Raw genomic sequence first — 13,665 nt, forward strand, 5'->3', positions numbered from 1 at the left:
TTATACAGTCAACATACAAACTGTCTTGTGTATTTATATAGTCAACATACAAACTGTCTTGTGTATTTCTAAAGTCAACATACTAACTGTATTGTGTATTTCTAAAGTCAACATACTAACTCTCCTGTATATTTATATAGTTAACATACAAACTGTCTTGTGTATTTATATAGTCAACATACAAACTGTCTTGTGTATTTATATAGTCAACATACAAACTGTCTTGTGTATTTCTAAAGTCAACATACTAACTGTCCTGTGTATTCCCATAGTCAACACACTAACTGTCCTGTGTATTTATATAGTCAACAAGCAAACTGTCTTGTGTATTTCTAAATCAACATGCTAACTGTCCTGTGTATTCCCATAGTCAGCATACTAACTGTCCTGTGTATTCCCATAGTCAACATACTAACTGTCCTGTGTATTTATATAGTCAACAAACAAACTGTCTTGTGTATTTCTAAAGTCAACATACTAACTGTCCTGTGTATTCCCATAGTCAACATACTAACTGTCCTGTGTATTTATATAGTCAACAAACAAACTGTCTTGTGTATTTCTAAATCAACATGCTAACTGTCCTGTGTATTCCCATAGTCAGCATACTAACTGTCCTGTGTATTCCCATAGTCAACATACTAACTGTCCTGTGTATTTATATAGTCAACAAACAAACTGTCTTGTGTATTTCTAAAGTCAACATACTAACTGTCCTGTGTATTCCCATAGTCAACATACTAACTGTCCTGTGTATTTATATAGTCAACAAACAAACTGTCTTGTGTATTTCTAAATCAACATGCTAACTGTCCTGTGTATTCCCATAGTCAGCATACTAACTGTCCTGTGTATTCCCATAGTCAACATACTAACTGTCCTGTGTATTTATATAGTCAACAAACAAACTGTCTTGTGTATTTCTAAAGTCAACATACTAACTGTCCTGTGTATTCCCATAGTCAACATACTAACTGTCCTGTGTATTTATACAGTCAACAAACAAACTGTCTTGTGTATTTGTAAAGTCAACATACTAACTGTCCTGTGTATTTCTAAACTCAACATACTAACTGTCCTGTGTATTTATACAGTCAACATACAAACTGTTTTGTGTATTTCTAAAGTCAGCATACTAACTGTCCTGTGCATTTCCATAGTCAACATACTGTCTTGTCTATTCCCGTAATCAACACTATAAATGTTCCATATTTATTCATATTCAATACCTGTCTTTTGTTTGTCCATAGTCAACATTATAACTGTCTTGTGTTTTTTCCCTGAAAGTCAACATAACTGTTTTGTGTTTCTCCATAGTCACTACTATAAATGTCTTATAGTCCTCCATATTAAACACTAATTGTATTGTGTTCATCCACAGTTAACGCTATAACTGTCGTGTATTCCTCCACAGTAAAAACTAATTGTCTTGTGTTCGTCTACAGTTAAAAATATAACTGTCTTGTATTTCTCCATAGTAAACACTAATTGTCTTGTGTTCATCCACAGTTAACACTATAACTGTCTTGTATTTTTCCATAGTAAACACTAATTGTTTTGTGTTCATCCACAGTTAACACTATAACTATCTTGTATTTCTCCATAGTAAACACTGTATATGTATTGTGTTTCTCCATGGTAGTCAGCCTATAATTATGTTGTGTTTCACCACAGCCAACACTTATTTTTAGTTTCTCCGTATCAATGTTGTCATATGTTTCCACCTACGGAAATAATTTGCCCCATACAATAATGAGTTGATTCATGACATGGAATGACGTGTCCTGGGGATGTTTCTGCTGGTACATATGATCTAGTCAATCATTCATTCCTCCTCCACAAGAAAGTAGCCTTTGATTGGACAATGCTGAAAAAAGCATACAGTTCTTGTCTTAAACTTAAAAATTCCATGAGCTGAATGAATTAGTCAGGAAAAAAGTAAGCTGATTCTGCATGTCACAAACTTTACTACAGTGCAATTTGCAAGTGTGCAATATAACTTAAATCCATACCCTTTTATGACATATGAAAAAGATACATTTCTTCTATATAATGTTCCATGTCATAATGCAATAACAGTTACTTTCAACTATTACAAAATGCACTCTCATCATATATTTTTAAATTTTCTTACATATGTACCATTTGGTAAAATGTCCAATGCCACGTATATAGAGGTCATAAAAACATAAAGATCACTGGAAAAGCCCCTATGGTCAAGAAGATATAGTTGTTTATAGTCTATAGGGGAGACATTGATGTCTCCGTAAGAAAGAACTTTGCATTCATTTCTACATGGCCATGAGGTGAAAAATGGCATATACAAGTTAAACGAAATCATTTTCATGGAGGCAATACTAGTAATAATTGTAACAATAATGCATGCTTTCATCACGGAGTAGAACAAATTAGAAAACAAAACAATCAGCTTATAACAAATTATGATGTGATTATTGATGTGAGGATAGACTCCATCCAATTTTGATTTAATTATAAGTGTACATGCTGTGAAGACAGACTATCAAATTTTTATTTAATTATTCTCTGTACATGCTGTGAAGACAGACCATCAAATCTTGTTTTAATTAGTATGTGTACATGATATGATGACAGAATATACAACTTTTAATTAGTATGCTAAATACTGTGATTTAAATTTGTGACGTAATTATTAAGTACACATGATATGACAAAGACTCTACAAATCTGTGACGTAATTATTGTGTGTGCATGATTTGACATAGTGCAAAAAGAAATGTGATGTAATTGGTATGTGCAGATGATATGATGACATTGTATTTAAATCAAGACTGAGATTATTTTGAAAATCAAGTGAATATTCTCCATTCTGACATTTTTTGTCATGAACTGAACACTACATATTGGCGTCCACCTGTTCAAATATACCATTACGTATCCCGAAAAAGGTAATGCTTAAACTTCATAGAAACCAGAAGGGTGGGTTTAGCTAAAACCAAATTTTTTACTACATTTTTGAGGATGAGTTACATGTACGTTCTGTCATCATATCATACACACCATATTTTTACTTTGTACCTGTTGCATCTCCATTAACATTTGTTGTAGCTACCAAGCTTGATATATGGAGATCACCTGACTCCTTTGCTTGGCCAACTCTGGGCTGTATACCTGTCTGCCAAGTACAGATTCAATGTCATGAAGTACTGCATCAATATTGTTCCAGTAATCCTCAAATTCTTTTCGGCTAATTTTTCCATCTGCGGAATGACCAGTGATATGATTTCTATATGAACGAATTCGTTCCACACTAGCTCCAAGAGAACTGTCTCTTGGTTGATTTTGTGGATCATTTCCCCATCCTGTCAAAGGAGCAGGAACTGTACTGACATTTCTGATCAGAGTATATAGCAACGAAAGGTCAAAGTGGTCCACCGTTCCTGTTTTATGTCCCTGAGGATCTGGGAAAACCAGCTGAACTTGATCAGAGTTAAGAAGAGGTCTGCCCTGTTTCCTGGTCAATGTGAATTTATTGGCCAATATAGCTTGGTAGATGTCTTTGTATGGCACAGGAAAGCTGCTAAGGAGAATTTCTCTCATGGCATTTCCACAAACAGTTACTAAAGCAACACAGAGGCGAGCATGATTCATGTGTTCCGGTGTTATGGATGCATCAGGATCATGTTCCTAAATGAAATGGAAGACCAATATTCTTACATATATCGATGACTTCAATGATTAAACATACAGTAAAAAATAACATTACAGGTTGATGCTAGTAATGTAAATATCATGAAGAAATGTTTTGTACTATTTCATTCTGACAGAAGAAAAGAACATGTCTATCCTATGAACGCATATTAAAGAAAATCAATGGCTTTAAAACCAGTATAAATCTAACTGGGGTTGACCATTCATCAACAGTACTATATATATATATATATATATATATATATATATATATATATATATATATATATATATATATATATATATATATATACCCCAAAAAAGGGCTCCCGAGTGGCCGAGTGGTCTAAAGCACTCTTCATCACGGATCACTGCCATCTCACCTCTGTCTGCGTAGGTTCGAGTCTTGGGCTCAGCCAATGTGGATATGTGAGAAAGCTTGCCGGTAGCTTCTCGTGGGTCGGTGGTTCTTACCGTGGTTTTCTCAGGTTCTTCCTCCACTATTAATACTGGCCGTCATGTATAGCCTATCTTGTGCTGAAAAATGGCGTTAAACCCTATAAAAACAACAACAACCCCAAAAAGCAACAAAAAAAACCCCACTACTAAGATAAAATAAATCATATTCACCAATCATTATATGTAGGGAGGAAGGCTTTTGATGATAAGAAAGATATATATATATATATATATATATATATATATATATATATATATATATATATATATATATATATATATATATATATATGTATATATATATGTGTGTGTGTGTGTGTATATATATATATATATATATATATATATATATATATATATATATATATATATATGCATGCTTTTAATGCAGCATTGATTATTTTTCTGGGCTAGATTCACACTAATAATGGTACACCTTAAAGTCAAACATGTTTGATATCACCATTTCTAAAGAAAAAAGTAAGTAAAGAAAGAAGAAATTTAATAATTATATATATATATATATATATATATATATATATATATATATATATATATATGCACACATCTTGTGACACTGATATATAAATCACACATGTCATGAAATTAGCTTTTGCTGGATCCCAAATATGGATACATGATTATATGAAATAAATTAATATAATGATAGCAATATTTTCAAAACAGTTTATATATGTATGATGTTACCAAAATTCCATTCAAACTCATGCTATCAGAAATTGAAGCTGCTGCATAGCTCTAATGAAATAGCATGCTAACCTATACACCACACACCCATCCCTGTAACAGGATTAAAGTAGTCAAAGGTAAGGACTCGGGATGCATGAAAGCTCACTTTATTGGCAGGTTTAATTTAGCACTAAGCAAGAAGATGTGTTTATCAAGGACATTAAGGTACATTTGCGCATGAAACTGGATCTTAAAGGGTGTGTGTATGTGTGTGTGTGTGATTTAAATTTTAACGTAGCTTTAACAAATTTTTAGTTATGTCTGCAATGTGGCAATTTATAGTGATGTCAATCATACTGCAAGAAAAAGAAATAACTTGGCAAAAGAAATCCAATTGATCATTCAAGAATACTAGGCACTTCAACAAGTCTTTCCTTTGTAAATGAATAGTTAATAGTCAAATAAACAATTACTGAAATAAAGCGTATCTTCATCACATGTATTGGCTGAATTTCTTTGGCATTTGAATCAGGAATATCAATTATAAAAACAAATGTACAGTGAATATTAATCCAATCACACTTATATAGCAAGCGCTGACCTTGAACATAAAACAATATTGTATTTGGTGGTAATACCACTATCTACATCAGCATAAACATTTACAGCTTATTAAAATGATTTAATCGAGGAAATACCATATCAAAGAAAAGATACATTCATACTCATGCTGCGAGCAATGGCACCTAGTGTCTAGTTCTAACAATAGAGTCCGGTGAATTCTTCTGATGGAAATGACCAAAACACTTGTCATTTAATAGTTTCGATAATCAAATTTTCAACATGGTCATATTGGATATCAAAATCATCACTGTTTTAAATTACGATAAGCAATACATCTTTCAAAGTATGTTGGTGATAACACAGTGCTGATATAACCGTCCGGTGTGAATGACATCAAACTGGAACTATTTAATTGTAAAATGGACAAAAATGTAACCAACTTAGTAGGTTTATTTAGAAACACTGGAAAATGATCACTTCTCTGACTCAATATGCCCAATGGGAACATTTGGATCTATAGGGCAACAATTAATGAGGTCAAAGTTCTAGAAAGTTTGAATACATTTCAGTTTCAAGTGAACTGGGAGCAATGAAAATTATTTGTATTCAAATGTTTTGAATTAAAAAATAATAATTCCATCTCAGATTAAATTGGTTTTATATGTAATATCTTAAATTGTATTATTTCACTCTTAGTTGCAAATGCACGTAACCCCATTTATACCTTTCATCTTTATTAATATTAAGCTTAAATATTATTACATTATTATTACATACATTCTGGAAAATCGCTGACTTTGTACAAAACTTGGAGCTAATTATGCAGGAAGATCTAACTCATCTAAATCATTTAAGATGTTGATAAAGTTAAGGCCTTAAGTTTGATTTGTCTTAATTACAGGTTCCAGGGCTGTAACTACCACATCCAATGAAATCGACCTTATATTCAGTATACTGATATGCATGGATCTAGTTCAGTAAATACAGGTTCCAGGGTTGTAACTACCACATCCCATCAAATCGAACTTATATTCATTAAACTGATGTGCATGGAACTTGTTAATTATCAAACTCCTTCAAAATCATCTTGAGGTAAATTAATATAACGAGTTTAATCATAATCTGATTTTAACTCAGGAGTGGCAACAAATTCAGTTTAGTTGCATTATCACTTCTTCAATATGCACGGAACATCCCTATTATCAAAGTCTTTTGAGAATGTCATTGGATATGCTCAAATTCCTAGTTTGATCAAAGTTGTATAAAATATAATGGTATAATAGTTAGCCAATAACATACAATATCACCTCATTAATGTGTTAATCTCCCATTCTCTCTCTTATACCATATATTGATGTTATTAGCCTGCATTAATAGTCTGATCACTAATGAATCAGAAATACGACTTCCTGAGTAGTGGCAAGTCATCGGTGGAACACAAAACTGATGGATGCAGAGCCATACCACAAGCTCACAAGGCTTTATAGCCAGGCAAACTAAAACTGATGTGAAAAACATACATAGACTAAAAGATGCTAAAAAAGGAATAATAAAAGTACAAGCATTCCATTGATTAATAAAAATATCGAATGCACACAAGTTAATGAAAAACATGCGATTAAATTTTCACATTTTATAGGTTTGGATTTTGGTTGGTTAATTAAAGGAATTTATCTTAAAACAATACAGTGCACATTTTCCATTTACTCTGGCATCTGACTATGACTATTACTGTTATTCAATAATGTTGCATTATGTCAGGTACCGGACTAGATTTACTGGTGTATTATCTTTAAGTAACTGCTGTCTTACATGTGGGATGTTTAGTGACTTGTCTAACCCATGGACTTGTATTACTAGCCAGATAAGAGAACAGGAGTGTTATATAATGGGATATAATGACCAATCTCTGCCCATACACTTGCATATCCAACCATATAATATTATGGGAGAACGGTAGTCCAAGGGGAAGTCAATACTATCATATTACCCTTCAGTAATGTTTGAAAACAATTTACCTCATCTGCAAACCACATCTGAAACATGCGAGCTTCAGGGACTCCTCGGGATGGTGGACTCTGTACAAGCAGTGCATATTGTAGATTTTCGCCAAGGTAAGAGATAATCTTGGAGAGATTCAATGTAATGAACTTTCTAACTCTGCTGCAAAGCTTTGCATCAGGAGTCCTGACTTCATCAATCACCATCCTCGTTATTCTTGCACACACCACGTGGTTCCTGTAGTATAGAGTCAATCTGTGGAACAGGTCAAGATCAAACACACAACTGCCACAGAAAATGAGACTTTTGGAGGATTCCTTATTTTGGGCAACTGGCCAGTGAGCTACACAGGCAGCAAGAAGCCTATGGAAGATGGGGGGTGGCAAAAACTTCCCCGTAAACTCACAGCTCAGATCTAACGTGCTCACAATCCGGGGATCTTCATCAGGGGTGGTAACTTCTCTTGGACATTTCTGATGAAGCATACAAGGTGCAAGAAAGTAGTTCTCCACCTAACAATAGAATATATTATATATAAACGTACACACATAAAGAAAATACAAGTAAAAACTACTCAAGCCTAGACTTATAAACACAAATCAAGGTCATACGCAAATGCAATTTAGGGTAGAAATAAAAAAAATTGTAAAAATGAGGATACAAAAGCATGTAAGTGAATCAGAATTTCAAGCAACTTTAGCAATAACAACAATTTGATTATGGATACTGTGTGACCCATATTGGATATGATATTGTCACTTACTTAATTCTGGACTGACCGGACATAATGAAAAGCATTTTAAGGAATAGCACATGTAGATATGACTTTCATTTTAGGTGGATTAGCAACAAAAATATTTTCAAATGACCAACAAAAATCCTATTAAATTTTCCTGTGAAAATGCTGTATTGACAGGATTATTTCATATACAAGGAGTATTAATAAATGAAGTTTATATGGGGTGCAAATGGTGAAAAATCTTGAAGCCTGACATGTGACTGAGCACATGTCATTTTGTCATTACATTTTTAAGGACTAAGCAATACCAGCAGGTAAGTATTGTATAATTGAAACTAGTTTATATCCCCAGTCCCCCCACAGTTTAGTATTTTATCCCCCAGTCCGACATATTTTAGTATTTTATTCCCCAGTCCCACTATATTTTAGTATTGTATCCCCCAGTCCCCTATATTGTAGTATTTTATCCCCCAGTCCCCTATATTTTATCATTTTATTCCCAAGTCCCCTATATTTTAGTATTTTATCCCACAGTCCCCCTATATTTTAGCATTTTAACACCAGTCCCCCAACAGTTTACTATTTTAACACCCTGTCCCCTTACATTCTAATATTTTATCTCCCACTGCCCTACATTTCAGTATTTTATCCCCCCGTCCACTTACATTTTATTAGTATATCCCCCAGTCAAACTACAGTTTAGTATTATATCTCCTACTCCCCCAACATTTTAGTATTTTATCCCCCAGTCCCCTTACATTCTAGTATTTTATCCCCCAGCGCCCTACATTTTAGTATTTTATCCCCCAGTCCTCCAACAGTTTAGTATTTTATCCCCCAGTCCCCTTACATTTTAGTAGTTTATCCCCCAGACCCCAACAGTTTAGTATTTTATCCCCCAGTCCTCTTACATTTTAGTATTTTATCCCCGTCCCCCTACATTTTAGTATTTTATCCCCCAGTCCCCTACATTTTAGTATTTTATCCCCGTCCCCCTACATTTTAGTATTTTATCCCCCGTCCCCTTACATTTTAGTATTTTATCACCGTCCCCCTACATTTTAGTATTTTATCCGCTAGTCCCCCTACATTTTAGTATTTTATCGATCAGTCCCCTTACAGTTTAGTATTTTATCTCCTATTTCCCAACATTCTAGTATTTTATCCCCCAGTCCCCCTATATGTTAGTATGTTATCATCCAGTCCCCCTACATTTTAAAATTTTATCTCCCAGTTCCCCTACATTTTAGTATTTTATCCCAGTCCCCCAACATTTTAGTATTTTATCCCCCAGTGCCCACACATTTAATATTTTATCTCCCAGTCCCCCTACATTTTAGTATTTTATCCCCCAGTCCCCCTACATTTTAATATTGTATCCACAGTCCCCTAAATGTTGGGTTCTTATCCCCTATTCCCTTTACAGTTTAGTATTTTATCCCCAGTCCCTACATTTTAGTATTTTATCCCTCAGTCCCCTACATTTTAATATTTTATTCACAGTCCCATAAATTTTAGTATCTTATCCCGTAGTCCCCTTACAGTTTAGTATTTTATCCCCCAGTCTGCATACATTTTAGTATTTTATCCACCAGTCCCTTTACAGTTTAGTATTTTATCCCCTAGTCCCCTGCATTTTAGTATTTTATCCCCCAGTCTGCCTACAGTTTAGTATTTTATCCCCGTCCCCCTACATTTTAGTATTTTATCCACTAGTCCCCCAACATTTTAGGATTTTATCCCCCAGTCCCCACACATTTAATATTTTATCCCCCAGTCTCCCTCTATTTTAGTATCGTGTACCCCATTCACCTTAAATGTTATGCCCCAATCCCCTTACAGTTTAGTATTTTATCCCCCAGTCCCTTACATTTTAGTATTTTCTCCACCAGTCTCCTTACAGTTTAGTATTTTATCTCCTATTCCCCCAACATTCTAGTATTATTTTCCCCAGTCCACCTACATTTAAGTATTTTATCCCCCAGTCCCTCCATATGTTAGTATGTTATCATCCAGTCCCCCTACAGTTTAATATTTTATCTCCCAGTCCCAACACATTTAATATTTTATCCCAGTCCCCCTACACTTTAGCATTTTATCCACAGTCCCCCTACATTTTAGTATTTTATCTCCCAGTCCCCCTACATTTTAGTATTTTATCCTCAGTCCCCCTACATCTTAGTATTTTATCCACAGTCCCCCTACATTTTAGTATTTTATCCCAATCCCCTTACATTTTAGTATTTTATCCCAATCCCACAACATTTTAGTATTTTATCTCCCAGTCTCCACATATTTGAGTATTTTATATCCCAGTCCCCCTACATTTTAGTATTTTATCCACAGTCCCCCTACATTTTGGTATTTTATCCACAGTCCCCCTACATTTTAGTATTTTATCCCAATCCCACTACATTTTAGCATTTTATCCCCTAGTTCCTTTACAGTTTAGTATTTTATCCCCAGTCCGCCTATAGCTTAGTATTTTATCTACCAGTCCCCTAAATTTTAGTTGTTGTTGTTGTATGGTTTAACGCCATTTTTTCAGCACATGATAGGCTATGCATGGCAGCCAGTAATAATGATGGAGGAAGAACCCGGGAAAACCCTAGGATGAACCCCCGACCCACGAGAAGCTACTGGCAAACGTTCTCACATACCCACATTGGACGAATCCGAGACTCTAACCCACACAGACAGAGGTGAGATGGCAGTGATCCATAACGGAGAGCTGATTAGACCACTTGGCATCTCCCAGTCCCCACACATTTTAGTATTTTATCTACCAGTCCCCCTACATTTTAGCATGTTATCCCCCAGTCCCCCTACATTTTACCTACATTTTAGAATTTTATCCCCCAGTCCCCCTACATTTTAGTCTTTTATCCCCCAGTCCCCATATATTTTAGTATGAGCACTACAGCTAAAGGTTGCTACTGTACAACTGAATTTGCCTGTTTGGTAGAAAGATGATGACCCCTTCTGAAAACAACCGGAAAAGAAGACATAAGTCGGTAATCTCTTCTTAAGCCAATTCATTCATGTGATCAAAGGCAGTATTGATAATAATAATAATAATAATACTAAGACTTTATCTTTAGAGGGTTACTCAGTTTGTTACAAATGGGAAACTAATCTACCTTGAGACTCTCTGTTATGTGCATATAAGATATAAGCTAATAAAAGTATGTTCACACACACAGACATATATACAACTTCACAGTATAAACAACTATTCACATAAATTTTACACTGCTGATGGAACTAAAATAAAGCATAGGAGGTGGTTGGTGTAAAAAGTACTTTAATAAATAAACCATTTTGTATGATTTCATCCATCTAATATACATATTGCGGAAGGAAGAGCTGAGAGTGAAACAATCCTGACTGCCTGTCAACTTATATTATCATAAAGTGTATTTGCACATATAATTAATGTTTGAGATAATGCATAATCTCATTTTATTAACATTCCCTTCATGTTGGAAAGTTGTACCTCTGTTTGCAATGCTAATAATAGTAGATGTAATAAGTCTTTGATATATAACCCTTGCACAAAAGAAAAGTAATTTGACACAATATGTAAATCATATAAAAATGATTTGCTTAAATATTTATTATTTGGGTAAAGATTTTTGAAGCCCAGTGTGTACATATCACTAACCTTCTATCTTGAGAGAGAAATAGGCAGTTGTATCCATTTTTCTCCAGGATTAAGGTAATACTCATGTAAGTTCATAATTTTTCGTCACCAGTGTGATGAAACTGTTCATCATCAATGTTGAATCTTTGCATAATTTATTGTAAAATAATTGCTATTTTTGTCGTTTGAAATTGAGCACCATTTTTACTACTGTGTGTATTGAGCGCTTGGCTTCACACTAGAGTTGCTCAGGTTAATCTTTCCGAAATCTTTCATATTTAGTCATATTCGTGAAATCTTTGTCACAAATTTCCCGAGTGTGTTCCCAAAACCTATAAATAGGGGTGAGATCTGCCATTTTAGCAGTTGTGGTTCAAATGGACACCAGTAAAGATCTCAATAATAATCATAATAATGTCGAATTTGTATAGCGCCTAATCTTTAGAAGCTCTAAGCACTTTACAACAATAGCAGCAGAGGAGGCGAACAGACCACTTCCTGGAAGGTCCATTTTTAAAAAACTAAGGCTTCCTATGAAAAACGAAGAAAAAAGGGTGTGTGTGAAGATTTTAATGTTGGAAGGTTTACTTTTTTAAAACTAAGGCTTTCTACAAAAACAAAAATCAATAACACCAACTGGCGTTTACACGTCGGGACATTTATTTGAGGCCATGCCTCCTCTGGTACTATAATTATTAACCAACTATTTTATAAAGAGCAACACACTATCTTGTTCGGGGATCGTGTAAATTTATTGTTATAAATCTGTGTGGGGTAGTTTGTGCTTTTGAAAATAATTTTTTTAATATAATTATGTCCATATCTCCGCTTCACCAAGTTTGATGAATATTTCTCAGAGGTTGTGTATCAACTCCATTAAACAAAACTAAAATAGTACATTTATCTCTGAAAACTTTAGATATTTGTGTATATCGCTGAGTGACATAAATTATATCTGTATTTTTATGTCAGCCTCTGGAAAAAATATTCGAGCTGGATTTGATTGTTTATCCAGCATCACATTATCATATAATACGAGATTATTAATTAATCCATCTAGTATATCAACGGACGGTGCTTCGTCAATACGATTATAAAATTAATAATGTGGTTGCCATCTTCATTTAACAATTTTGCATTTTCATTAAAATCTTTGAGTCTTCATAACATATCTGATTATCAACTGATGGTGCAACTACATATAACTTGTCCCACTTTAACCATCGCATTATAAGATTAAGCAGCAATTGTGTCTTTCAACTTCCAGATGGACACATTATAATCATTCTAACAGAAATCGGTAATGCTGAAATATGTATTACTGGTTCTTGATTTCGTGTCACCGAGAAATCAATTAAATCCATATTAGAAATATACATGAATCAATATTGTTTACGTAGTAGAGTTAAAACTCCAACCATTGATTTATTCACTGTTACAACAAAAAATGGGAAAAAAGAATATGGTGGAAAATGTGCAATATGTAACAGATTATTTTTGTTTTTACCTAGAATTCAACATAAAGACGGTGGTGATATTACTACATCAATGTCAAAATTTCCAGGAACACCATGAGCTAAATACCCAGGAGAAAAATATATTCCGTGATATAATTATTGTGGTCCTGGTACCCGACTTGATAACCAAGATCAACCAAAACCTGGCGAATATCCTATAAATTATATTGATCAAGCATGTCACGTTCGTGACGAAGCATATAAAAGCGAAAACCTACAAGATAGACATTCTGCATATGTGAAGTTTGCTCATTCGTTAAATTCCATAAAAAAATAAAAATATCAGAGAATCATTAGCTAACTGGTTGATAAGATCTGCGATGACAAGTAAACTAGCATTAGGATATTGAAAATTTCCCGAGCTGATAATTAATTAATCAATT

The 13,665-nt window shown here is 34.0% G+C and overlaps 1 protein-coding gene across 1 annotated transcript in view; it reads right to left on the reverse strand.

Moving 5' to 3' along the window:
- Positions 1–342: 342 nt before the first annotated feature.
- The window catches only part of LOC149789637 (uncharacterized), a 58,658-nt gene continuing 45,335 nt past the window's right edge, over positions 343–13,665 (reverse strand). Inside the window, exons 4-6 of the mRNA XM_089973344.1 lie at positions 7,401–7,895; positions 3,058–3,666; positions 343–1,867 (exon numbers count right to left, since the gene is read on the reverse strand). Of these exons, the coding sequence (XP_089829470.1) occupies positions 3,088–3,666; positions 7,401–7,895 (1,074 nt within the window). The 3' untranslated portion in view covers positions 343–1,867; positions 3,058–3,087. The remainder of the gene's footprint in view (positions 1,868–3,057; positions 3,667–7,400; positions 7,896–13,665) is intronic.

This window comes from Sinohyriopsis cumingii, chromosome 10, assembly GCF_028554795.1.
Source record: "Sinohyriopsis cumingii isolate HCF-2022 chromosome 10, ASM2855479v2, whole genome shotgun sequence".
Lineage (NCBI taxonomy): Eukaryota > Metazoa > Mollusca > Bivalvia > Unionida > Unionidae > Sinohyriopsis > Sinohyriopsis cumingii.